At 44.8% G+C, this 27,532-nt stretch overlaps 1 protein-coding gene across 1 annotated transcript in view; it reads left to right on the top strand.

Moving 5' to 3' along the window:
- The window catches only part of dock3 (dedicator of cytokinesis 3), a 1,472,428-nt gene that overhangs the window by 809,454 nt on the left and 635,442 nt on the right, over positions 1 to 27,532 (top strand). Inside the window, exons 10-12 of the mRNA XM_078543841.1 lie at positions 6,771 to 6,852; positions 11,052 to 11,112; positions 17,362 to 17,509. Coding sequence (XP_078399967.1) covers positions 6,771 to 6,852; positions 11,052 to 11,112; positions 17,362 to 17,509 — 291 coding nt within the window. The remainder of the gene's footprint in view (positions 1 to 6,770; positions 6,853 to 11,051; positions 11,113 to 17,361; positions 17,510 to 27,532) is intronic.

Here is a 27,532-nt window from a genome sequence, read left to right as displayed (position 1 = left end):
CATTTTAATCTGCACTAAGATGATTATGGTATATATATGGAATAGAATGAATAGTTTGGCAGCAGTACTAGAAGGACATTGAAAGCAAGCAGCTTCTGGGTGAAAGGGTTGATAGAAAACTAACTGTAAAATCATTGGTTATGTACGCTGTGATTTAGTAACTGACCAAATCCCTTTTAGCTCTTGTAAATATACTATTTAAACTTCATTCACAGAAGCATGCTTTCAAAAATAGAGGGTGGAATTTTACATTGCACATTGCATTGCACTCCTGCTGGCATAAATTTCACGAGCAGACCTTCTCCTGAATTCAGTGGCATGTCCCACAGCAATTTAACTGTCGGCGGACTGTTCAGTGGCTCGAGGCGAGACTTCCACCATATCCAGGGTGAAAGTCCTGATTCCAACAGCTGTCAGCCAATCAAATGCCCAGCAGCTCTCTGGCCCCAGCAGCACCCCGGGAGCAATGGCTACTGCTGGGACTACATCTAGTACCCAACAGAGATCATTGCTGGAGCCAGACGCCTAGGTGAGGGGAGGGGTGTTGGGGGGGCTGCTGGGTGGGTGGTGTTATTGCTAGTGTCAGAAAAGGCATGGAGGGCCAAGCTGGACAGGCCAGGGGGCACAGTGAACCGGGTCGGGGGTACCTTTGGGAGCCCTCTGATGGGCTAGGGTGTCCGTGAAGAAGGTACGACCCCCTCCCTTGCCCTCCACTGGCCGGCGGAGTGAAAGCAGCCAGGCTTCCCACATGACAGTGCTCTCCGCCTGCCACAGGAAAAATTGCAGCGGAGGAGAGAAGAGGCCTTTAAATGGCCATTAATTGGCCACTTAAGAGCCTCAGTTGGCCCATGGATGGTGGACCGCCCAATGCCTTCCCTGCCACATGTAAAATTATAGTGGGCACAGGATGGTAGGCGCCAGGAACCCTGGCATCATGCCCAATTTTATTGCTCCCGCCCACCTGCCAACCCACCTCCAGGGGAACATAAAATACAGTCCTTAAACCTCTGTAGAGTGAAACAGAGAATGCATGTTACTGTGGAAGCATTGTGACGAAAGCAAAGCTTGGTAATACAGAGGGCCGAGGGGTGTTACAAAGTATCTCATGGAGAGATAAAGCAGCATTCATTCAAAGAATGTAAAACCTGGATGAGTGCACCTCCAACAGTACTCAAAAAGCTTGAAATCATTCAGGACAAAGCAGCCCATCCACTGACTTCCTCCACTTCCACCGCACAGTGGCAGCAGTGTGTAACCATCTACAAGATGCACTGCAGGAACTCATATCAAGGCTTCTTCAACAGCACCTTCCAAACCCATGACCGCTACCATCTAGAAGGACAACGGCAGCAGACACATGGGGACCCACCACCTGGAAGTTCCCCTCCAAGCCACTCACCACCCTGACTTGGAAATATGTCGCTGTTCCTTCACTGGGAAAGGAGACAAGATGGGCGTGGGCAGTGCCCCAGGGACAGAGGAGAGGCATGGGCTCAGTTGGTGCAGGGACAGCAGGGAGGCGAAGGCGGGATGGTATGCCGAAGACGCCACTACCCAGCATCAAGAGTGTTCAGACAGCGCTCCATCCTCTAGATATCCAAGGTCCAATGCTGCAGGAGACTCTGCCTCTCCAGGGACAGAGTGACAGCAATATGTCACATGATAGGTCCGGAAATCGCCTTCAACTGTGTGGGCTGACACCCCATGCCGGTGGCTTTGAAGGTCACAGTGGTCCTCAACTTCCATGCCTCCGGTACTTTTCAGGGCTCAGTGGGGGCTCTGTGCGGCATTTCTCAATCAGCTGCACACAGTTGCATCAAGCTTGTGACTGATGCTATCTTTAGACATGTCCGCATGTTCATCTACTTTCGGACAGACAAGGCGAACCAGGTGGAGCGAGCACAAGGCTTTGCTGTGATGGCTGGGTTCCCCCACATGCAGGGTGTAATAGATTGCACTCACATGGCCATCAAGGCACCAGTATGTGAGCCTGGAGCTTTCATAAACAGAAACTCAATGAATGTTCAGATCATCTGTGACCACATGACACAGATTCTCCAAGTTTGTGCTCGTTACCCTGGGAGCTCACACGATGCTTACTTCTTGCAGCATTCACAGGTACTAAGGCTGTTCATGGCTCCTACACGAGTGGATGGATGGCTCCTTGGTGACAAGGGCTATCCCTTTAAGAGGTAGCTAATGACCACACTCCGTTACCCAAAAGCTGAGGCCGAGGAGAGATACAACAGGGCAGTGGTGGAGAGGACCATCAGGCTGCTAAAGATGCGCTTCAGATGCATGTCTCCCTCAAAGTCATCGCATTCTACGCCCTGCACTACTTGGCTCAGGCAAGGGGGATCCACTGGAGGCTGAAGAAAGTGAGGCAGCTCCACAAGCCACGGAGGATGACTCAAGTGATGGCTCAGAGGAGATGGGGAGGTGCAGGGTCAGGACCTCGAGGCAGAGGACAGGAACCTTCATGGAGGCAGGGGCACCAGGGATGCTTAGATCCTGCAAACCTTCAGCTAGGCATCCACGACATCGATGCCCCATCAAGCCAATGTCACTGTCTTCTTTGTTAACAATCAATAAATGAGAACCCAGCCCAGTACTCCAGCACCACACAACACCATACTTTTATAAGCCTGTGCTGCATCTGGCATCTATTCATACCATCCAGCCAACTCAGCCCATTTAAGTCAAATAAATGTTTATGTTACTTCACATGAACGTACAAAGAACAAATAAAGTGTCCATCCTTAATACAAGAGTCAAAATAATTAACACAAAAAATGTCACCTGTGACACGCCCCTGCTCTGCTCAAGTTGCCTTCAACTTGTGTCTGTGGGTGCTGCGTCTTGTTACCTCCCCCCCTTCCCCGCCTCGCTGACAGTGGTGTTGGAGGCAGCCTGCTGACTCTGCTGTCCTGGTGGCCCTGATGACCTTGGTGGTCATCCTCTGCTCGCCAGAGCCTGAGTAGGCTCCACCTCGAAGGGTGCATCCAGCCCCATGGCTGGGCACTCCTCAGTCATGGCATCATCAGATGCAGCAGACACTGGCGGAGGGGTGGAGGAGCTCATGCTCTCGTCCAGAGAGAAGCCCATTCAGACAACAGGCAGCGTTTGCACCTCCATGCTCACCATTCATGGATGGCGACCTAGCATGGAGACTAGGTGCCTCATCCATCTCTCACACTGCCAGTTCTCCCCACGCATCCCGCTGGACATCCAGTATCTGCTGTCTGATGGGTGACTCCAAAGGCTTATCATCTGCCTCGAATGCAGCATGGTCTTGGTTTCCAGCTGTGCTCCTACTGTCGGCTCCCTGGGACCTCTGCTTCTGCCAGCTCCTTATGCAAGTGTGATGTGCCCTCACCATTGTGCATGACCCGCAGACCCGAATAACTAATGCCACTGACATGTGAGTATCTGCGCTGGTGCCTGGTTCAGAGAGATGGTGTGACACTGGTGTTGGGGTGATGTCTTCCTTGGAGCTCAATGGGGGGTCCTCGGAGTCGCTGTCAGCTCCTGCGGATGGCGCATCTATGGAAGGAAGACAAAAGATCAATACATTCAATCATCAAAGTCACTATGCACACTGGGCGGGCTGAGGAGACAGTGGAGACCTGCTGCATGGTGTCATCCGCATTGGAACTTCAATGGGCTCTCTGGCTATGACAGTTCAGTTTCTGATGAGAGGAGCCCGTTATGATTCCAGTACCCATCACACATGCACCTGTCACCTTCATCCGAGAACCCCCCTACCGTGACCGGAGGAGCGAGCTGGTCGGTGGCATTCATCGCTTTCAGAGTTAATGTTACAATCAAACACAATGTGGCTCACTTACGCTTGTTCGAAGCTACATATGCAGGGACTTGTCCTCTGCAGGAAAAAGAAACATGTTCAGGCCTTGCACCTTTTTGAATTAAACAAAAATGTGGACGTAATAGTTCCCTGGTGCTTTCTCCATAACAACACCTCAACCAATCAGAGTCGACTTGCCAATCAATCAGCATGCTTTTCTCAGGCAGTATAAATTGTTGCTCCCTTTGAAATTTGACATTCTCGCATTATTTGATATAGTTAAGAGTGGTTCTTTGATGCAGTTCAATTAATACAGCTAGAAATGGGTTTATCTAAAAAAAAATAAGTATTTTTAATTAACAGTGTCAATCCACCGCCTGTGTGTAACCTGATTTTAAATGACTTTCAAAATGGCTTTAAATGACTTTTAAAAAATATACCAAACCATTTGAAGCCAACCTCTTTAGTATGCTTTTTGACATCTACCATATATCTCCTTATGAGGCTCAGTGTCAAATTTTTATTTGATAACACTCTTGTGAAATATTTGGGGTGTTTTATTACATTAAAAACACTTTGTAAATACATATTGTTAAACTGGAGTACAGTAGTCAATTTCTTAGTACATTAAAAAAAATTATATTCAAATTATTTTAAAATGTGCTAATTAGTTGTCATTTTGCCCAAACAAACCAGCATAAATTTTGGAGCTTTCATGAAGGCCTCTAAATGAGTGCAATTATCAGAAATGATTAATTCATCCAGGAGCATGACTAGTTTTGTGGGCAGCGTTGAGCATGATGATTTTTATAGCAGCACAAAAGATCGCAAAATATTGATTTGTGCTGAATGTAATAGGCACTTAAAGTTCTGAAATCTTTTGCACAAGTTACATCTGTTCTACTCCAGAAAGTCAGTTGGTGAAGGATAGAACTGGAGCCAATCTTTACACACTTCTATATTTATCTGTGGAATTATACATTACAGGCATGCACCTCCAAACGCAACAACCACAGTTTTAGTCTTTGACTATTTATAGGGGGCTCAAGTGAATGCCCAGTTAATAATCACTGCCTCCCTATAATTAAACACAATTGATATACAATTAACAATGCTGATTACAAGCAAATCACACTGGAAAAAACAAGCATACATATGAACGTACGAGTTAGGAACAGAAGTAGGTCACTCGGCCCTTCGAGCCTGCTCCAGCATTTAATAAGATAATGGCTGATCTGACTGAAACATCCCGTCTATTTATCTACCTCTGCCTTGAAAACATTCAAAGACTCTGCTTCCACAGCCTTTTGAGAGAACTCCAAAGGCTCACTACCCTCTGAGAGAAAAAAACTTCTTCTCATCTCTGTCTTAAATGAGCAACCCCTTATTTTTAAACAGTGACCCTTAGTTCTAGATTCTCCCACAAGAGGAAACATCCTCTTCACATCCACCCTGTCAAGACCCCTCAGGATTTTATGTTTCAATCAAGTTACCTCTTACTCTTCTAAACCCCGGTGGATACAAACCTAACCTGTCCAACCTTTCCTCATAAGACAACCCGCCCATTCCTGGGGCAGGATTTTCTGGTTGTCGGGCGGGCGTGGCAGGTGGGCCCAGGAGTGGCTGGGAAAGGGTCTGCCACCCGCGATCGGCCCCCGACCACGATTGCACACTGGCTGGCCAATTAACAGCCAACCAGCATGAAAGGCATGCTGAGGAACTCAGCGCTGCCTGGATGGGGGCGGAAGGAGGGCGAGCGCTGAAGTCTGCATATGCGCAGGGGAGCGCACACTGACAGCTCCCTGAGGGCACAGGGAGCTGAAGAATTGTGGATACAAAAATATAGATTTTAAAAATGAGAGAAACATGTCCCCACATGTGACTCAGTCACATGAACAGGGACATATTAAAAATGATGTGTAAACATTTTTATATATTTTTAATTACTGCTGGAAACCTCATCCCGCCAGTGGAAGAGGTTTCATAAAAAATCCAAAGGCCGCCTGGTTGATTCACCCGCCAACCATAAGATTGGACGGGCAGCAAAAAATAGCTTTCAATTATTTGATTAAGGGCCTTAATAGGCCTCTTAACTGTCAATGAGCGCACTGCCAACTCTCGCACGTGCCCGCCATCCGAACTATTACGCAAGTGCGTGATGACGTTGGGATGCTCGCCCGATGTCATCACATGCGATTTTACGCCCTATTGGGTCGGGCGCGCGCCTACCCGTGGGACGTAAAATCCTGCCCCTGGTATTAGTTGAGTAAACTTTCTCTGAACTGCTTCTTACACATTTACATCCTTCCTTAAATAAGGAGACCAATACTGTCCACAGCGCTCCAGATGTGGCCTCACCAGTGCCCTAAACAAACGAAGCACAACCTCCCTACTTTTATATTCAATTTGTCTCGCAATAAACGATAACATTCTATTAGCTTCCCTAATTACTTGCAGTACCTGCATACTTGCGTTTTGTGATTCATGCACTAGGATATCCAGATCCCTCTGCAATCTCTCACCATTTAGACAATATGCTTCTTTTTTATTTTTCCTGCCAAAATGGCCAATTTCACATTTTCTCACATTATGCTCCACTTGCCAGATCTTTGCCCACTCATTTAACCTATCTATGTCCCTTTGTAGCTTCCTTATGTCCTCTTCACAACTTAGTTTCCTAGCTATCTTTGTCTCATCAGCAAAAACTCTACCTCCAGTGCTTTAAGTCACACAGCTCAAAATGTTCTCTGCACAAGCAATGCAAGTATATGGACAAAACCTTGAATTGTACAGTTCGATACTTCTCACAGTTCAAGTGGAAGTAGCCTTGCTACAATCTCAGTGTAGAACTGGAACAGGTGCCTGAGCAAACCTTCCCTTTAAGAAAACTTGCTAAGTGGAATCCATATTCTGACCAATGATGCTTTCTCAAAAATGTTCAATTGTATTTTCTTCTCTTCCACAGTGAGAGGTTTATGGTGAGGTTGAACAAGAATGGAATGCCAAGAAACCCTGAGAAAATAGAGCGGCTGTGTGCCTTATTTACGGTAATTTGGAGTCCCTTTCTACTGTATTCACTGCTTTATTCTAAAAGAAAGTTTAACGCCTCTGCGCTTGAAGATAATTGTAATGAAAGAATTTTGATGAATCTTGCATAACGTTTTAGTTCCAGGACAAAAAGAGCTGCTTCTGCCTCGACCATGTTTTCTCTCCTTTTTTTTATTCATTTACGGGGCATATGCATCACTGACTAGGCCATCCCTAAATGCCCTTGAGAAACTGGCTTCCTAGGCCATTTAAGAGTCAACCACATTGCTGTGGATCTGGAATCGCATGTAGGCCAGACCAGGTAATGACAGCAGATTTCCTTCCCTAAAGAACCAGATGGGTTTTCACAACAATCATTTCATGGTCATCGTTAGACTTGTAATTTCAGATTTTATTGAATTCAAATTGCACCATCTGCCATGGTGGGATTCAAACCCAGATCCCCAGAGCATTACCCTGGGTCTGGGTCTCTGGATTACTAGTCCAGTGACAATACCACTAGGCCATTGCCTCCTCTCTGGATGAAAATGTTAATGAGAAAGGAGAAAAAATAGAAAGAAAGATCATCAAAATTAAACAATGTGAAGTGTGTTGGTAGCAATGCACAATGCACAGGTGAGTTACTTAACAAAAAAAACACTTTTCTCCCCTTCATCTTTCTCACAGTCATTATTCCTACTAGGTATGTTGCTAGGTTAGGCAATGTGTATGATTACGATATCAGCTACAACAGTCGCATCTACCAGGCAAAGTGGAAAATTGCCCAGGTATGCCCTGTCAGTAGTATTTAATTGTTCAATTGTTCTGTTTTTAAATATTTGAGTCTAGTAACTGACCTATGCTCACTGTGCTTGATTGATTAAGCCTGGTTGTGGACTCAGAACTTGAGTAAGCAGCGAAGCTGCTAGAAGCTGAACTGTAAGCATGAATACAGACATTTTGTGATTGCAGAGATATTTTAAAACCCTTGTAAATAAAAGCTGTTGCACACTTAGAAACTAGTGTTATCTCTGCATTGCTCTGAGATATATAAGATATACAACAAACTGGTGTATATACAACACTGTCCACAGAAACCAGGACAATTTTAATATGGCCAGTTACCATTCCATCAGTTTACACTCAATCGTCTGCAAAGTAATGGAAAATGTCATCGACAATGTTATCAAGCTGCACTTATACAGCAGTAACCTGCTCATTGAGGCTCAGTTTGGGTTCTGCCAGGGTCACTCTGCTCCTGACCTCATTACATACAGCTTTAGTCCAAATATGGACAAAAGAGCTGAATTCAAGTGGTGAGGCGAGGGTGACTGCCCTTGATGTCAAGGCAGCATTTGACTGAGAGTGGCATCAAGGAGCCCTGGCAAAATTGAAGTCAATGCTCATTGGGGGAAAAACTCTCCACTGGTTGGATTCATACCGAGTACAAAAGAAGATGGTTGTGGTTTTCGGAAGCCAATCATCTCAGCCCTGGGACATTGCTGCAGGAGTTCCTCAGGGTGGTGTCCTAAGTCCAACAATCTTCAGCTGCTTCATCAATGACCTTCCCTCTATCATAAGGTCAGAAGTGGGGATGTTCGGTAATGATTGAACTTCAGAGCTTCAGCTCTGGAGGAGGGTCATACAGACTCGAAACGTTAACTTTGTTTCTCTCTCCACAGATGCTGTCAGACCTGCTAAGTTTTTTCAGCATTTTCTGTTTTTACTTCCAATGGCAACCTCCATGCATGCACATGTGAGCATCACTTCATGAGAGAGCAGGTGGACACACTCCTCCAACTCGCATGCCACTCTGTTGAGGGCTTCCAACATCTCTACAGGATGTTCCCCACCTTCCGCTGACTCTCCACAATGAGTTGGAAAGCCAAATTCAGAGGCTTTTCATCTGACTCGGACCTCTTCCCCAGCAGTCCTCCCAGTACCAGGGAGCTTGGCTGAACCTGCTTCCTCCTTGCTGCGGACACTTGTCTGTGCAGTGACCACCAGATTGTGAACCTGAGCCTGCTCTAGATTTAGGTCTCACCAAGGTGTGTGTCTCTGCACTGGTGGAGGGTGTGGTCTTTCAGGCTGCTTATTTCCAGCTCTTCAATGGAGGTGTCCTCATCGCTGGAGGTGAGGACCTGGATGGAGCTGAGGGACTGGCTGGCTGAGGGTGTTGGTCAGTTGGCAGAGCTCCCTGTGAACCAAAGCTGAGATAATTAGTGCATGCCAACAGTGTCAAAAACAGGAGACAGGGCACTCACAGTTGCGTTGAGAGAAGGATGATCTGGTGCAGGATCCTCACGGTGGTGTTCGCCGCCGACCTCACCGGCGCAGGCATGGTCCACGGCAGCGTGATGACCTCTAAGGGGCCTAATGTTGGCTACTCAACCCCTGGTCTCCCTGCTGTTCTGAGCAGGCTTCTCCTGCATGAAAACAAATGGAGAGAGTGTGAGCGGGATGCATGGAATGTTTGTGTGGTGGGCAGAGTCATGGACGGGGTGAGGACCCGAGCTCCAGAGGATTTGAGCCTGATGCGAATGTGAGGGGGTGTGTGACAGTTAGTGGTGTTGCCTCTTGAGGTGTGAGATCCCTGTGGATGTGTGATGGGTTTGGGGGTGTATATTGAGAGTGACAAGATGGTTCATTTATCCTGGCGGAATGGATGAAATCATTCATCCTCTTCCAGCACTGGATGGTTGACCTCCTCCGTGCTCCGTTGGTGCTGACCACTGCTGTCACTTCCTCCCAGGCTGGATTGGTGACTCTGGTGACTCCTGCAGACAGAGCAGGGGTAGAGGAGCTCATGCAGCTTTCCACTGCATCCAGCAGGTGCCCCAGAGAGGCGTCACTAAAGCTGAGGGCCATCTGTCACCTGGAGCAGTCCTGGTCTGTAGATATGAAGTAGGCTGTGCTCTGGTGCGCTTAAATATGATACCCGGAGCGAGAAAGCGCTGAGGTGATGGGCAAATCCGAGCCTGTCCACCAGCAATCCAGCGTGTTTCCCATGAATGCATTATTAATGAGGTGGGATGCACTGGGAAGCCAATGATATGGCGTGAAAACCCGCCATTGCGGCCTGTGGGTAAAACATTGTTTTTCACACCCACTACCGCACTTAGTGCAATTCTGGGAAGATTCCGCCCTATGAGTGAAGGGCAGGTTTTAACTTCCTAATTGTTGCTTTTAAAAGATTAATGTTTTCCCATGTTTTTAAAAAAGATGTAGCTGCCATTCATCAGTAAATTAATACATGAACCCTTTGCTGACTTTATTACTGCAGTCTTCTTCATTCACTGACATAGATTATTACCGAGACTTTAACAGCTCTTAGATGGTGGGACATTTCAGAAGCTGATATTTGCAATTGCTTAATAGTTTGGGATCATTTGGGATGACACACAGAATACCACAGTGTGTGGTGCTTAAATGATAAAGAACAAAGGAATTCTCTTCATTTCAACTTACAGTTCTTTTCTCGCACCCTTGGCCAGTTGTTACCATTTGGGAGAAGGAGGTACTTGAAGACTGAGGCCTTCAAGTAAAAATTTAAATGATGTTATTAAACTCACAAATATATTCAATTAGTGCACTTGATCATGTTATAGCAAAATATGTAATATATTATTTTCTTTAAAACATCTTTTGAACATTAGAAATTTGAGATAGGACAAACAGTTGTAGCCAAATTCATTTTTCCATAAAACATTTTAAGTGTTTCATAGAGCTCAGCAGCAAAGCATGCAGGTGAAAATTTTGACATACAATTTCCCATTATAAAATGTTTGCATACAGAACACAAGTATAATGTGTACATAGGAGTTTTTTAAATGATCAGTTTTGGTGTGAACGGTGTTATAGGAAGTTATGTTTGTGGACATGTTGGTGGGACAACAATACACCTGAGTAGCATTGTTAAGTACATTGCAACTAACAGTGGGAGAAAGTAATGCCTAATTGGGTTGCAACTCCCCACTGATCTGATTACTTGACACTAATCTCAGCAAAAAAGTTGATTTTTCATGTGAAATGTTGACACTCAGTTTAAAAAATGCTGACTGTGGTATTGCTAATAATAGTGATTTTAATTAATATACTGATAGAATTAATTATTAACCTGCAGCATTCACCTCAAGCTATGCTATTAACTGTAGTTTTGTCTGTAATGCTCACTGTCATTTACCTGACACAACTATGCTTTTTATGTTTGGACTTTCAGGATCTCAGTAACAAGGATCTGAAGCGAGATCTCTACATAGTTGCTCATGTAATACGAATAGGTAAACGCCTTGATATTTACAACAGTCTACTTTTGAGAGCTTTAATGTGAAATCATTGACAAGTCACCAGAATGGAAGGACTAGATATTTTCAATCAACCTGGGGACAAGGTCAGATGCAGGTGCACTTTGAAAATAGCACTCTCGGATGACATGTCAGTCTTCCAACGCCTCCGTGACATGCTGCAATTGTCAAAGGGAGGGCGGGGAGTGAAAGCTGGCATTTGCATGCCTCCAATTAACTTGCTGTTAAACTTATTGAAGAGTGTATTAACAGGCTGGGAAGGGACAGAATGAAATTTTCAAAGATACGAACAGGAAGAGCGAATATTCTGGGGCACGTTAGTGTACAGCTGTTGGCAGCTCAGTGGGGAGTCATTATTTATTGTGACTACTGACTTAAAATCTTGAAACAAAAAGGAAAGTCAAACAAAGGTGCTCATATTGCCATCAAGTTGCAAAAGTTGCCATCTCTTGAGCAGAGTAGATTAATTACCTGTTGAATGAGCTTTTGGACTTGTTCAGACTGTGAGGCTGCTAGCCCTCTGCTCCCCTGCCTGCTCCATCCCCCAAAGCAATGGCAAGTCCAATCATGGCTGCCATTTGACTTTTAAACTCACTCCCAAGAAGTAGTTCCTGCCTCCAGGCAGTGCCCATCACCACATATTGGGGGTCAAACATGCCTCCAGCCCAATTAAAGCAGTTGCATGTAAAAATAACATTGTGTCAGTGATGCTGACGTATTGTGGGGTTGTGACCTAGAAATGATCATGGCATTGGGATCCAACCCCAGATTGAAAATCCAGGCCAATGATGTAACTTGATTATTATTTTGAAGTAATATATTCTGAATATTATTGCATGGTATTGTACATTATACTTGGTGAGGATCTGTAAAATATCAATGAGATACCAGGTAAAGGGCCAAGGTTCATGGGTGCACGATATGGAGCTGGATGTGTTAATGGGGCACTAAGGGCCTCAAAATGGGGTCACTAGACTTACCGTGTGACCATGTCCTAGCCATTGACATTTTGAAAAGTGCCTGCCCAGGGTAACTGCAGTGTTCAGGAAGTAGAGCCCTTGCACATGTCATTGATGTCCTAATGATGTAATTGCAATTTTAAGGGGCGCATTACATAAGAACATAAGAAATAGGAGCAGGAGTAAGTCATTTGGCCCCTCAAGCCTGCCCCGCCATTCAATAAGATCATAGCTGATCTGCCCCAGGCCTCAACTCTTCTTTTGTGCCAGCTCCTCATAGCCCTCAACTCCCTGATATTTCAAAAATCTATCTACCTCCTCTTTAAATACCTTCAGCGATCCAGCTTCCACAACTCATTCCAGACATTCACTACCCTCTGAGAGAAGAATTTCCTTCACATCTCAGTTTTAAATGAGTGTCCCCTTATTCTGTAACTATGTCCCCTAGTTCGAGAATCCCCCACTAGTGGAAACATCTTCTCAACATCTACCCTGTCAAGCCCCCGCAGAATATTATACATTCCAGTAAGATCACTCCTCATTCTTCTAAACTCTAATGAATAAAGGCCTAACCTGTTTAGTCGTTCTTGATAGGTCAACCCCTTTATCCCAGGAATCAGCCTCGTGAATCTCTTTTGAACTACCCCCAATGCCAGTATATCCTTTCTTAAATATAGGGACCAAAACTATACACAGTACTCCAGGTGCAGCCTCACCAACATCCTGCAGTTGTAACAAGACTTCCCTATTTTTAAACTCCAACCCCCTAGCAATACAGGCCAAAATTCCATTTGTCTTCTTAGTTACTTGCTGCACCTACACGCTAACCTTTTGTGTTTCATGCACAAGAACACCCAGATCCCTCTGTGCTGCACTTTTTTGAAGTTTCTCTCCATTTAAATAATAGCCTGCCTTTTAATTCTTCCTACCAAAGTGTCTGACCTCGCACTTTCCAACATTAAACTCCATCTGCCAAGTTTTTGCCCACTCACTCAACCTATCTATACCCCCTTGCAGATTCCTTATGTCCTTATCACAACATGCCTTCCCACCTATTTTTGTATTGTCAGCAAATTTGGATACATTACACTCTGCCCCCTCCTCTAAGTTATTAATGTAGATAGTAAATAATTGAGGCCCTAGGACTGATCCTTGTGGCACTCCACTAGTTACATCTTTCCAAACTGAAAAAAAAACCATTAATCCCGACTCTCTGCCTTCTGTGTGTTAACCAATCCTCAATCCATGCTAATACATTACCCCCAATACCATGAGCTCCTATCTTCTGCAAAAACCTTTTATGTGGCACCTTATCGAATGCCTTCTGGAAATCCAAATACAATATATCTACCGGTTATCCTTTATCAACTCTGCTTGTTATATCCTCAAAGAACTCTAGCAAATTTGTCAAACATGATTTCCCTTTCACAAAACCATGATGATTCTGTTTGATTGTGTTAAGCTTTTCTAAATGTCCTAATATTTGTTCCTTAATAATGGCATTTTCCCAACGACAAATGTTAGGCCGACTGGCCTATAGTTTCCGGTTTTTTGTCTCTCTCCCTTCTTCAACAGGGGCGTCACATTAGCGGTTTTTCAATCTGCTGGGACCCTCCAGGAACCCAGTGAGCTCTGGAATATTTCGAACAATGTCTCCACTATCTCTGCAGCCACTTTCATTAAAACCTTTGGATGCAGGCCATCAGGTCTTGTCTGCCTTTAGTTCCATTAGTTTGTCAAATACTTTGTCCCTCATGATAGAGACTGTTACAAGATCTTTCCTCCCATTAGCTCTTTGCTTATCTGATATCTTTGGGATGTTTATAGTGTCCTCCACTGTGAAGACTGATGCAAAATACTGGTTTAAATTATCTGCCATTTCCCTGTTCCCTGTTATCAATTCTCCAGTCACATTCTCCAAGGGTCCCACGCTCACTTTAGCTACTCTCTTTCTTTTTATATACTTGTAGAAGCTCTTGCTGTTTGTTTTTATATTTCTTGCCAATTTACTTTCAGAATCAATTTTCTCCCTCTTTATTAGCTTTTTAGTTACCCGCTGCTGGTTCCTAAAAACTTATTTTCCTTTTTATATACCTGTAGGAGCTTCTACTGTCTGTTTTATATTTCTTGCTAAATTTCTCTCGTACTCTTGTTTCTCCCTCTTACTTATTATTTTAGTCATTGGCTGACCATTCTCCTCAATAACTCTGCCCATTCATACAGGCAACAAGCAGCCTAAATGGAAGCACTTAAAGGAAATCACTCGTGAAATGGCCGCAAAATTTGCCACAATTGTTTTTTTTGTGAAGCTTGAAGGTCCACTACATGAGCACCTCAGTTTGACTTTCCTTTTTATTTTAAGATTTTAAATCAGTAGTCACAATAAGTAATGACTCCCCAATTTGCTGCCAACAGCTGCGTACTAATGTGCCCCAGACCATTCACTCTTCCTGTTCTTAACTTTGAAAAAGTCATTTTGTCCCTTTTCCAGCCTGTTAACATGCTTTACAATGTGTTTAACAGCAAATTAATTGGAGGTATGCGGTTGCCAGTTTTCACCCCCACGCCACCCCTTTGAAAATTGCAGTGCGTCACAGAGCTGTCTGAAGACTGACACACCATCTGAGTGTGCTATTTTTAAAGCATGTTGGCCCCTTGTCCCCATGAGTGATTGAAAACCTAATCCATCCATTCTAGAATGGTCCTTCTGGCTCCACAAAAGCACAGTGGGCTGGTGCGGGCTCTGCCTCAGACCCCATCCCTCCACACCCTTCCCTCTCCACTTATTCCAACTTCAAGGTTAAAATTTCAGAACTTAAGTCATTCTATATTGAAGAATAGGGGTTTCCCTGCGCTCGCATTTCAAATGCCAGAATCTCAGTCGTGGGTTTGCAGAATTAGCCTTTCCAACAAAGCTTGTTGCTACCAGGCAGTGAACATCAGGAGTTCTGAGAAAAGTGTGTTTTATAGTGAACCAACCTTTCACATTAGAATTTACATTTTAGAATTTCACATTCAGTTTGAGTGAGAAATGTGGACCCATAACTAGTATCTAACCCTTGTAATTACCTTTAAGTTTATGAAGACAGAATTGGGTAAAATGGACTGGGTAAAAGGTAAGATGGTAGAGAAGCAGTAGAAGACATTTAAGGAGTTATTTCATTACTCTCAACAAAGATATATTCCATTGAAAAAGAAAAACTCTATCAGAAGAATGCACCATGCATGGCTAACTACGGATGTTAAGGGCGGTATTGAATTGAAAGAAAAGGTGTACAATGCTGTGAAGATTAGTGGTAGGCCAGAAGATCGGGAAAGTTTTAGCAACCGGGAAAGTTTTAGCAACCAGCAAAGGATGACTAAAAAATTAAGTAAGAGGGAGAAACAAGAGTATGAGAGAAATTTAGCAAGAAATATAAAAACAGACAGTCAAAGCTTCTACAAGTATATAAAAAGGTAAAGAATAGCTAAAGTGAGCATTGGTACCTTAGAGGGTGGGACTGGGGAATCAATAATGGGAAAATAGGAACAGGCAGAGGCGTTGAACAAATATTTTGTATCCACCATCATGGTAAAAGACACACCAACCCAAGGACAGTGGAAAATCATGAGGCAAAAGGTAAGGAGGAATTTAAAATAATCACTATCATTAGTGAAAAGATAATGGTATAACTAATGGAACTTAAGGCTGACAAGTCCCAGGACCTGATGCCCTGCATCCTAGGGTCTTAAAAGAAGTGGCTGCGCAGATTGTGGATGCATTGGTTGTACTCTTCCAAAATTCCCGAGGTCGTGGAAAAGCCCCAGAGGATTGGAAAACCGCAAATGTAACACCTCTATTCAAGAAAAGAGGAAGACAGAATGCAGGAAACTATAGGCCATTTAGCTGAATGTCATTGGGAAAATGCTAGAACCCATTATTAATGTGATAGTAGCAGGTCATATAGAAAATCATTCTACTATCAGGCAGAGTCAACATGACTTTGTGAAAGGGAAATCATGTTTGACAAGTTTACTAGAGTTCTTTAAGAATGTAACAAACAGGGTGGATAAAGGGGAACCAGTAAATCTAGCATATTTGGAGTTCTAAAAAGCATTCAATAAGGTGCCACATAAAAGGTTAGCATACAAGATAAGAGCCTATGATTTTGGGGGGTGATATATTAGCATGGATACCAGACTGGCTAAATAACAGGAAACAGAGTTTTCAGGATGGCAAACTGTAACGAGCGGCATGCCGCAGAGATCAGTGCTGGGACGTCAACCATTTGTGATCTATATTAATGACTTAGATGAAGCGACCAATTGTATTGTGGCCAAATTTGCTGATGATACCAAGATGGAAAGGAAAGCAAGTTGTGAAGAATATAGAGTCTGCATAGGGCTATAGATAGGTTAAGTGAGTGGGAAAAAAATTGGCAGATAGATATACTGTGGGAAAATGTGAGGTTGTCCACTTTGGCAGGAAGAATAGAAAAGCAGAATATTATTTAAATGGAGAGAGATGACAGAATGCTGCAGAGAGATCTGGGTATCCCTGTACATGAATCACAAAAAGCCAGCATACAGGTACAGTAAGTAATTAGGAAGGCAAATGGAAAGTTGGCCATTATTGCAAGGAGGATGAAGTATAAAAGTAGGGAAGTCTTGCAATTGTACAGGGCATTGATGAGACCATACCTAGAGTAGTATTGTATACAGTTTTGGTCACCTCACTTAAAGAGGGGCATACTTGTATTGGAACCAATTCAGAGAAGGTTCACTAGGCCAATTCCTGGGATGAGGAGTTGGTCTTATGAGGAAAAGGTGAGCAGGTTAAGCTTATCTTCATTGAAGTTTAGAAGAATAAGAGGTGATCTTTTTGAAACATGTAAGATTTTGAGGGGACTTGACAGGGCTGGAGGTTGAGAGGATGTTTCCTCTCATAGAAAAATCTAAAACCAGGGATCACAGTTTCAAGGTAAGGGGGTTTCCCATTTAAAGATGAGAAGGAATTTCTTCTCTCAGAGGATGGTTAATGTTTGGAATTTTCTTCCCCAGTGAGCAGTGGAGGCTGGGTCATTGAATATATTAAAGGCTGAGTTAGACAGAATTTTGATTGACAAGGGAGTTGAGGGTTATGGGGTAGGCAGGAAAGTGGAATTAAGGCCAGAATCAGATCAGCTGTGAATGGCAGAGCAGGCTCGAGGGGCCAAATGTCCTACTCCTGCTTCTATTTCTTAAGTTCTTATGTTCTTACATTCACCTATCCCCATGTTCTTGTAAGGTCGGATGTTATCCAATGATTCGAAGAAAGGCCCTCCTCACGTGCATTACCGACGCCCATATGGTTGTGCAGTGCTGAGTATGATGGACGTTCTGCCGTCGATTGCCGAACTCCGAGAGGAAAAGGATTTTGTGTTGAAAGTTTACACGTAAGTGAAGTATGTTTGGTATTTCTGAGAGCTTGACTTAAAGACTGCACTCTCCCAGGAAATCACAAAGTCCTGGGTGCAGTAAGGAATGTGTATATTGTGCTGCACAAGGCATCATAATTGTGTGGGTCAGATTAGATGGATCAGAAGGTATTTTCCTGTCTGTAATTATTAGTATGTTTGTTTACAACCAGATATAATTCTTCTGAGTCATTTAACATGTTGTTATTCAATTTTTATTAAATGTTTATCATTAATAGGGGAGGCAGTGGCATAGCGGTATTATCACTAGACCAGTATTCCAGAGACCCAGGGTAATGCTCTGGGGACCAAGGTTCAAATCCCACCATGGCAGATGGTGAAATTTGAATCCAACAAAAATCTGGAATTATAAGTCTAATGATGACCGTAAAACCATTGTCATAAAGCCAATTGTCATAAAAACCCATCTGGTTCACTAATGTCCTTTAGGGAAGGAAATCTGCCATCCTTACTTGGTCTGCCCTACAGGTGACTCCAGACCCACACAGTAATGTGGTTGACTCTTAAAAAAAAATGCCCTCTGGGGCATTTAGGCAATAAATGCTGGCCTAGCCAGCGATGCCCACATCCCATGAACAAACAAAAAAAAAATAATTATTAGAGAATATAAAGCATAACGTTTTTTCTTATTTGTTTATGGGAAGTGGGCATCCCTGTTCAGTCCAGCCTAATTGCCCTTGAGAAAGCAATGGTAAACCACCTTCTTGAACTGCTGCAGCCAATGTGTTGTAGATACACCCACTGTGCTGTTTGGGAAGGAGTTTCAGGATTTTGAAGTAACACAGACGATAAAGGAACACATGAAATAAGAGCTGGAGTGGTCCATTTGGCCCCTTAAGCCTGCTCTAACATTCAACTAGATCATGGCTGATCTTCTACCTCAACACTATTTTCCTGTACTATTCCCATATCCCTTGATATCTTTAATATCTAGAAGTCTATCAATCTCTGTCTTGAATATATTCAATGATTGAACCTCCACAGCCCTCTGGGGTAGAGAATTCCAAAGATGCACCACCCTCTGAGTGAAGAAATTCCTCTTCATCTCAGTCCTAAATGGCCTGCCCCTTATTCTGAGACTGTGTCCTCTGATCCTAGACCTACCAGGCAGGGGAAACATCCTTCTTGCATCTAACCTGTCGAGCCCTATAAGAATGTTGGATGTTTCAATGAGATCACCTCTCATTCTTCTAAACTTTAAAGAATACAGGTCCAGTCTCCTCGATATTTCATGGGACAACCCTGCCATTCCGGGGATCAGTCCGGTGAACCTGCATTGCACTCCCTCCAAAGCAAGTATATTCTTCCTTAGGTAAAGAGGCCAACACTGTACACAAGTGCGGTCTCACCAAGGCTCTATACAATTGCAGCAAGACTTCTTTATTTCTGTATTCAAATCCAATAAAGCCAACATACCATTTGCCTTCCTAAATGCTTGCTGCACCTACATGTTAGCTTTCAGTGATTTATGAACAAGGAATCCCAGGTTCCTTTGGAGATTAACACTTTCCAATCTCTCAACATTTAAGAAATACTGTGCTACATTTCTGGTTTTCCTACCAAAATGGATAACTTCACATTTTTCCACATTATATTCCATCTGCTATTACTTGCCCACTCACTTATCCTGTCTAAATCTGCTTGAAGCGTCTGCATCCTCGTTAAAATTCACATTCACACTTAGTTTTGTGTCGTCAGCATAAGGAATGGCAATATATGCTTCCAAGTTGGGTGGTGTGTGGCTTGGAGGGGAACTTGCAGGTGGTGGTGTTCCCATGAGCCTGCTGCCATTGTTCTTCTGGGTGGTAGAGGTCAGACATTATGGAAAGTGCTATTAAAGGATGGTTGGTGAGTTTCTGCAGTGCATGTTGTATCTGGTACACAATCTAAGCGTAGGAACCAAGTGGAATTTTAGTGCTAAAATATTGGATTTTCAGATAAATTAAATTAACATTAATTAAGCTTATTAGGCTTTACCATATGCTGATAGTTTATTTGTTTAGAAAAATTCACTAACATCACAAAACATATACTCTCCAAAATTCTGGTAGACAGTGACTACCTCTAAAAAGGGTAAGGTTATATCTCATAACTGTTGTTATTCCAGAAATGTAAATCGAGGCTACATTATTCATGTGGTGCATGGCCAGTCAAAGTAGCTATGTGGTGACAATTTGAAGGTTGGTAGACGAGTCAAAAGTTGCTGCCATGCTTTGTGAAGTCACTTCAGCGCTGGGCTGGTACCAGTGTGGCTCATATTATGCAGTGGTGCAAATACACAGAAAAGATTCACAAAGCTGGGCACTAGGACTCTCTTCCTTATTAGGCGGAACGTATGAGTGGCTTGTGTGGCGAATGCTGGTTCACCATGTACCTTTTAGAGAGAGCTGGTTGGTTTCTACTTCATTGGCCAGAATCTTATGCTCTCCCCCACCCCCACCCCCAAACCCAAGAACAGATTGGCAAAATCTGCTTGGTACCCTGTGCTCAGTGGAGGCTCTCCCCAATGGTGATCACTACCCCCATTTGACCCCCACTGCCTTCTGATTGCAGCTCCCCACCCACCTTGCTAGGGCCTGCCTGTCTGGCCCCAGTGAAACCGCCCCATTTATCTTGCAGTCTGGCGTACATGCTGCTCCATTATAGGGACTGACTGCAGTGGCTACTGCTCTTGGTGCTACTGAGACTGGAGAGTTGCCGACCATCTGACTGGCCAGCAGCTCTCAAAGACAGGATATCCTCCCAGATGGGGGTGGAAGCCATGATCTGAACCACTTAACAGCCTGCTGGCCATAAAATCAGCTCATGGCCTCCCGGCCCTCTGGAGGCAAACATTTTCCTTTCCAGTTGTGGCCTGGCCTCTCGCCTCCATGAAAAGTTTCGACCCATAGAAGAAGTAGACACCGAATAATATTTCACAGTCAGTGGTGTCTCCTGAATTAGTTTCCATCACTAAGAACGATCAGAGATAAATTTTCCTTATGTTTTTGATCTTTTTTTTGCCTTTCCCAGGAGACTACATGGCAGCTAATGGGGAGTTAGTCTTTTCACCTGAATTACAACAGGATGAGATGGGCAAGATGGACCGCCTGTGTTTTTCCTGCCTAAGGTTCTTCCACGTTCATACGGACCAGAATTTTCCGGCACGAGGGCGGGCATGTGCCCAACCCGAACGGACGTGAAATAGCGCGAGATGATGTCGAGCAAACGTCCCAACATCATCCTGCATGCAATAAATCTTTAGGTCGGTGGGCACCCGCCCGCCTACAATTGAAGGGTCGCTTAAGGTCATTAAAAAGGCAATTGATCCTGATTTTACATTACCCATGCAATTTCATGCTCATCGCATGAGCAGGCAAGCAGCCCACTTTTAACAAAACCTCATCCATGGGCAGGATAAAAAGGTTCTGCAGTATTGCCATTGTGAGTAGATAGTTTGCTGCTGGTTGCTTATTTGAACTTGACAGCTTCATCTCTGTCCTGAGCTTCAGTCGTAGCATTTCTAGGTTTCATTTCAGGACTCATTGGTGTCTCCAAGGCCCAGGGAGGATTTTGACCATGGGACCCTTCCAGGCATCAGACAGCTTTGTTACCCTGGCAATGGGATTTGCGCTCTCTGTTGGTGGCGCCTCCTCTGAGGAGGAAGAGACGGGCAGAAGGGAGATGAGGCAAGGTGTTCCTATGCAGCTTCCAGGGGAGTGACCTGTCGGAGGAGAGGTAAAGGCACAAGGGCGTAGGGTCAGCCGGCAGTCCAGGTGGAAGGGGCTGCAGAAGACGCCACTATCCTGCTGCCAGGGTTCACAGACAGCAATGCAGCTAGCTCAACATGTCTGAGGTGCAATACTAATGGAGGCTCCGCTTCTCCAGGAAGACTGTGACCTCCATTTGTCACATGATTGGGCCTGAGATCGCCTCCAACTGTGTGGGTGGATACCCCATCCCAGTGGCTCTGAAGGTCACAGTGGCCCTCAACTTCTATGCCTCCGGTTCTTCTCCAGGGGTCAGTGGGGGATCTTTGTGGAGTGTCCCAATCAGCTGTCCACAGTTGCATCAGGCTGGTGACTGACGCTTTGTCAGGCAGGTAATGGCATTTATTCATTTCCGTACAGACGAGGCCAGCCAGGCTGAGCGAGCCAGAGGCTTTGCAGCAATTGCTGGGTTCCCCCACATCCTGGGTGCAATCAACTGCACTCATGTGGTCATTAAGGCACCAGCAGGTCAGCCGGGTGTCTTTGTCAACAGGAAAGGCGTCCACTCGGTGAACATCTAGATAGCTTGTGACCACAAGACGCAGATTCTGCAAGTCTGTGCAAGGCACCCTGGCAGCTCCAATGATACTTACATCCTCAGACACTCACAGATGCCAAGGCTGTTCACTGCTCCAGCTCAACTGGATGGATGGCTGCTGGGTGACAAGGGCTATCCATTGAAAAGGTGGCTTATGTCGCCTCTCCACCACCCAAGGACAGAGGCAGAGCAGCGTTATAATAGGAGTCATGCCTCCACAAGGTCAGTGACAGGGAGGACCGTAGGGCTTCTCAAGATGCGCTTCCGATGCCTGGACTGTTCAGTGGAAGCACTAAAATACCCTCCAGAACAGGTGTCACTGAAAGAGGTTGCATGCTGCGCTCTCCACAATCTGGCTCTGGAGGAATAGGATCGTGAGGCAGCTCAACAGGCCACAATGGATGAATCCAGTGGTGAGTCAGAAGAGGAGCCCAGTGAGGAGAACAGTGAGGACGTGGAGGCAGACCTTTGTATCCTTCAGGGAGGCAGGGACACCAGAGATGCCTTAATCCAAACCTTCTTCAGCCAGACTGCCAAAGATCTGCTTCCACCTCATGCCAGATGTGCCGCCTCCATCCCAGATGTTTAAAATGACTGATTTCCTTTGAACTCAAAGTCCACCCAGTTCCTGTGCAATAAAGTTTAGAGCCGTTCATGTCCAGCACACTGGCGTGCCCTGTACCTGCAAAACAAGTGAAGCATACTCAGACCATTAAGACAAAAACAAAATTTATATCATGTTGGCACTCACATCAAATGAACATAACAATATACGTAGGTAGGAAAGTAAGTTAATGGTCACACCAGTAAACATATTAACAAAACATGGCAGAACAGAAGATCACCCGTGAACTGTCCGTCTTGTGCTCATGGTGCCTTAAACTTACGTTTGCGAGTGCTGCGTCTTGTTGCCCCTCCCACTCTCCCTCACTGGCAGTGGCATTGGAGGCAGCCTGCTGACTGTGTTGTCCTGTTGGTCTTGATGACCTTGGAGGTCGTCCTCTGGTCAGTGGAGCCTGTGCTGGCCCTGCCTGGGAGGGAGTGTCAAGTGCCATAGCTGGCCTCTCCACAGTCATCGCAACCTCATCAGATGCCACGGTCATTGGCAGAGGGGCAGAGGAGCTTCAACCATCATCCAGAGTGTGCTGAGAGGAGCCCGGAGAGACAACAAGCAGCTCATACGCCAACATGAGTTCGCTCTGGACCTCCCTGCTCGCCATTGATGGACAGGCACCTAGCTAGATACTGTGTGCCTCGTCCATCTCCCACACTGGCACTGACCTCCTGAGGTCATTGCCTATGTGAGGGCTTGCTGGTCCGAGCGCAACCCCAGGAACCCCTGATTCTGTCCCTGCAGTTGCCTCTCCATGAGAGTCACCATTCTCTCAATGGAGGAGGCAAGTGTGCTCCTTTATATAAATGACTTGGATGAAGGGATGGACGGGATGGTTGCCAAATTTAGGAAAGTAAGTTGTGAAGAAGACATAAGGAGGCTACAAAAAGATATAGATAGATTAAGTGAGTGGACAAAAATCTGGCAAATGGAGTATACTGTGGGAAAATGTGAAATTGTCAATTTTGGCAGGGAGAATAAAAGAGAAGCATATTATCTAAATGGTAAGAGATTGCAGAACTCTGAGGTGCAGAGAGATCTGGGTGCCCTGGTGCATGAATCACAAAAGGCTAGTATGCAGGTACAGCAAGTGATTAGGAAAGCTAATAGAATGTTATCATTTATTGCAAGGGGAACTGAATAAAAAAGTAGGGAGTTTATGCTTCAGTTGTACATGGCACTTGTGAGATCACGTTTGGAGTACTGTGTACAGTATTGGTCACCTTATTTAAGGGAGGATGTAATAGGTTGGAAGCAGTTCAAGGAAGGTCTACCAGACTAACACCTGGAATGATTAAAGCAAAATACTGCGGATGCTGGAAATCTGAAACAAAAACAGAAAATGCTGGAAAAACTGAGCAGGTCTAACAGCATCTGTGGAGAGATAAAAAAAGAGTTAACGTTTCGAATCCATATGACTCTTCTTCAAAGCTAAAGAGAAGTAAAAATGTGATGAAATTTATACTGCTTAAGGGGGGTGGAACAGGTGAAGCTGGCTAGAAGGCCAGTGATAGGTGGAGGCAAAGGAGAGATTGCCAGAGATGTCATGGACAAAAGGACAAAGGGATGTTAATGGTAGTGCTGGCTAAAGGAGGTGCTGATGGTGGCATTAAGGTCAGAAAGCAGAATGTGATAATGGCAGGACAAGGGTAAGCACTCTGGAAAGAACAAGATGAACAAGTGACAGATGGCCCTTGTGGGGGTGGGGTGGGGAGAGGGGACCTTGGTGGAAAAAAATATTGAAAATAGGATGAAAGGTGGGGATAAAAGAGTGAATAAAAATGAAAATAATTTTTTTTTAAATGTGGATAAAAAATAGAAATTAAAAAATAAAAAGTAAAAAATGAAAATGAAAATTGAAAAACAGGATAAAAAAGGGGACCGAGGATGGAGAAGAGAGTTCATGTTCTGAAGTTGTTGAACTCAATGTTAAGTCCAGAAGGCTGTAAAGTACGTAATCAGAAGATGAGGTGCTGTTCCTCCAGCTTATGTTGGGCTTCACTGGAACATTGCAGCAGGCCAAGGACGGACATGTGGACGTTAGAGCAGGATGGAGCTTGAAATGGCAAGCGACAGGAAGGTCTGGGTCATGCTTGCGGACAGACTGAAGGTGTTCCACAAAGCAGTCACCCAGTCTGCATTTGGTCTCTCCAATGTAGAGGAGACCGCATTGGGAACAGAAAATGCAGTAGAACAAATTGATTGAGGTGCAAGTGAAGCACTGCTTCACCTGAAAGGAACATTTGGGCCCTTGGACGGTAAAGGGGCAGGTGTTGCACCTTCTGCGATTGCTTGGGAAGGTGCCGTGTGAAGAGGTTGAGATGTTGGGGGTGATGGAGGAGTGGACCAGGGGGTCCCGGAGGGAACGATCACTATGGAATGCCGACGGTGGGGGGTGAAGAGAAGATGTGTTTGGTGGTGGCATCATGCTGGAGTTCGTGGAAATCGCGGAGGATGATCCTTTGAATGCAGAGGTTGGTGGGATAAAAAGCTAGGACAAAGGGTCCCTATCATGGCTCTGGGGGGGCAGAGGGATGTGTGAGGGCAGAGGCGCAGGAGATGGGTCAGACACGGTTGAGGGCCCTGTCAACCATGGATGCTAGAAATCTGAAACAAAAACAGAAATTGCTGGAAAAACTCAGCAGGTCTTGCAGCATATTTGGAGAGAGAAACAGCATTAATGTTTCAAGTCTGTATGACCCTTCTTCAGAGCTGAAGAGAAGCGGAAATGTGATGAAATTTATACTGTTTAAGTGGGGTGGGACAGGTGGAGCTGGATAGAAGGCCAGCGATAGGTGAGGACAAAGGAGGGACTGACAAAGATGTCATGGACTAAAGGACAAAGGGAGTGTTAATGGTAATGGTTAGTGCTTAAAAAGGTGCTGAAAGTGGCATAAATGTAAGAAAGCAGAATGTGATAATAGCAGAATAAGGGTAGCATTGTATGAAAGAACAACATGGAACAAGTAACAGATGGCCCTGTAGGGAATGGGTGGGGGAGTGTGGGTGGAAAACCTCGGTTAAGGAAGAAGGAAGACATGTCAGAAGCACCATTTTGGAAAGTGGCATCATCGGAACAGATGCAACGGAGGTGAAGGAACTGAGAGAATGGGATGGAGTCCTTACAGGAAGCAGGGTGTGAGGAGCTGTAGCCGAGGTAGCTGTGTGAGTCGGTGGGCTTGTAATGAATATTGGTAGACAGTCTATCACCAGAAATGGAGACAGAGAGATCAAGGAAAGGAAGGGAAGTGCCGGAGATGGACCATGTGAAGGTGATGGAGGGATGGAAATTGGAAGAAAAATTGATAAATTTTTCCAGGTCCAGACCAGAGCATGAAGCAGCACCAAAGCAGCTATCGATGTAACGAAAAAAGTGTTGTGGGAGGGGACCTGAGCAGGACTGGAACAAGGAATGTTCCACACATCCCATAGAGAGACAGGCATAACTGGGGACCATGCAGGTACCCATAACGACACCTTTTATTTGGAGGAAGTGAGACAAGTTTAGGGAGATATTGTTCAGTGAGAGAACAAGTTCAGCCAGACGGAGGAGAGTGGCAGTGGATGGGGATTGTTCGAGCCTCTGTTCAAGGAAGAAGCTGAGACCCCTTCAGATCATCCTGGTGGAGGATGGAGGTGTAGAGGGATTGGACATCCATGGTGAAGAGGAAGCAGTTAGGGCCAGGGAACTGGAAATTGTTGATATAACGTAGGGCATCAGAGGAATCATGGATGTAGGTGGGAAGACACTGGACAAGGGGAGAGAGAACGGAGTCAAGATAGGAAGAAAGAAAACCTACCTGGAATGGGTGGGTTGTCTTATGAGGAAAGATTGGACAGACTAGGCTTGTATCTGCTGGAGTTTAGAAGAGTAAGAGGTGACTTGATTGAAACATATAGGATCCTGAGGGGTCTTGACAAGATGGATGTGGAGAGGATGTTTCCTCTTGTGGGAGAATCTAGAACTAGGGGTCACTGTTCAAAAATAAGGGATCACCCATTTAAAACACAGATGAGGTAAATTTTTTTCAGTCAGAGGGTCATGAGTTTTTGGAACTCTCTCCCTGAAAAGGTGGTGGAAGCAGAGTCTTTTTTAAGGCAGAGGTGGATAGATTCTTGGTAAGCAAGGGGGTGATAGGTTATCGGGGGTAGCTGGGATGCAGATTTCAGGTTACTATCGGATCAGCGTGATCTTATTAAATGGCGGAGCAGGCTCGAGAGGCTGAATGGCCTACTCCTGCTCCTTATACAAAAGCAAAATACTGTGGATGCTGGAAATCTGAAACAAAAACAGAAAGTGCTGGAAAAACCCAGCAGGTCTGGCAGCATCTGCGGAGAGAGAAACAGAGTTAACGTTTTGAGTCTGTATGACCCTTCTTCAGAGCTGAAGAGAAGCGGAAATGTGATGAAATTTACACTGTTTAAGGAGGGGGTGGGGCAGGTGGAGCTGGATAGAAGGCCAGCAATAGGTGGGGACAAAGGAGGGATTGACAAATATGTCATGAACTAAAGGACAAAGGAAGTGTTAATGGTAGTGGTTAGTGCTAAAAAAGGTGCTGATAGTGGCATAAAGATAAGAAAGCAGAATGTGATAATAGCAGAACAAGGGTAGCATTGAATGAAAGAACAACATGGAACAAGTAACAGTTGGCCCTGTCAGGAATGGGGTAGGGAGAGAGGGCAGTGGTGGGGAAAAAAAGAATAGAAAATGGGATAGAAGGGGGATAAAAAGAAGATAAATCCACAGATAAATGAATAAAAATAAAAATAAGTGGATAAAAAATAAAAATGAATGTAGAAAAAGGGGGATGAGGATGGAGGAGAGAGTTCATAGTCCGAAGTTGTTGAACTCAATGTTAAATCCGGAAGGCTGTAAAGTGCCTAATCGGAAGATGAGATGCTGTTCCTCCAGTTTGCATTGAGCTTCACTGGAACATTGCAGCAGGCCAAGGACGGACATGTGAGCATGAAAGCAGGATGGAATGTTGAAATGGCAAGCAACTGGAAGTCTGGGTCATGCTTGCGGACAAACCAGAGGTGTTCCTCAAAGCGGTCACCCAGTCTGCATTTGATCTCCCCGA

Source organism: Cetorhinus maximus, chromosome 6 (assembly GCF_964194155.1).
Source record: "Cetorhinus maximus chromosome 6, sCetMax3.hap1.1, whole genome shotgun sequence".
Lineage (NCBI taxonomy): Eukaryota > Metazoa > Chordata > Chondrichthyes > Lamniformes > Cetorhinidae > Cetorhinus > Cetorhinus maximus.
The sequence above is the reverse complement of the archived record's forward strand: the minus strand, read 5'-3'. Positions and strand labels throughout refer to the sequence as shown.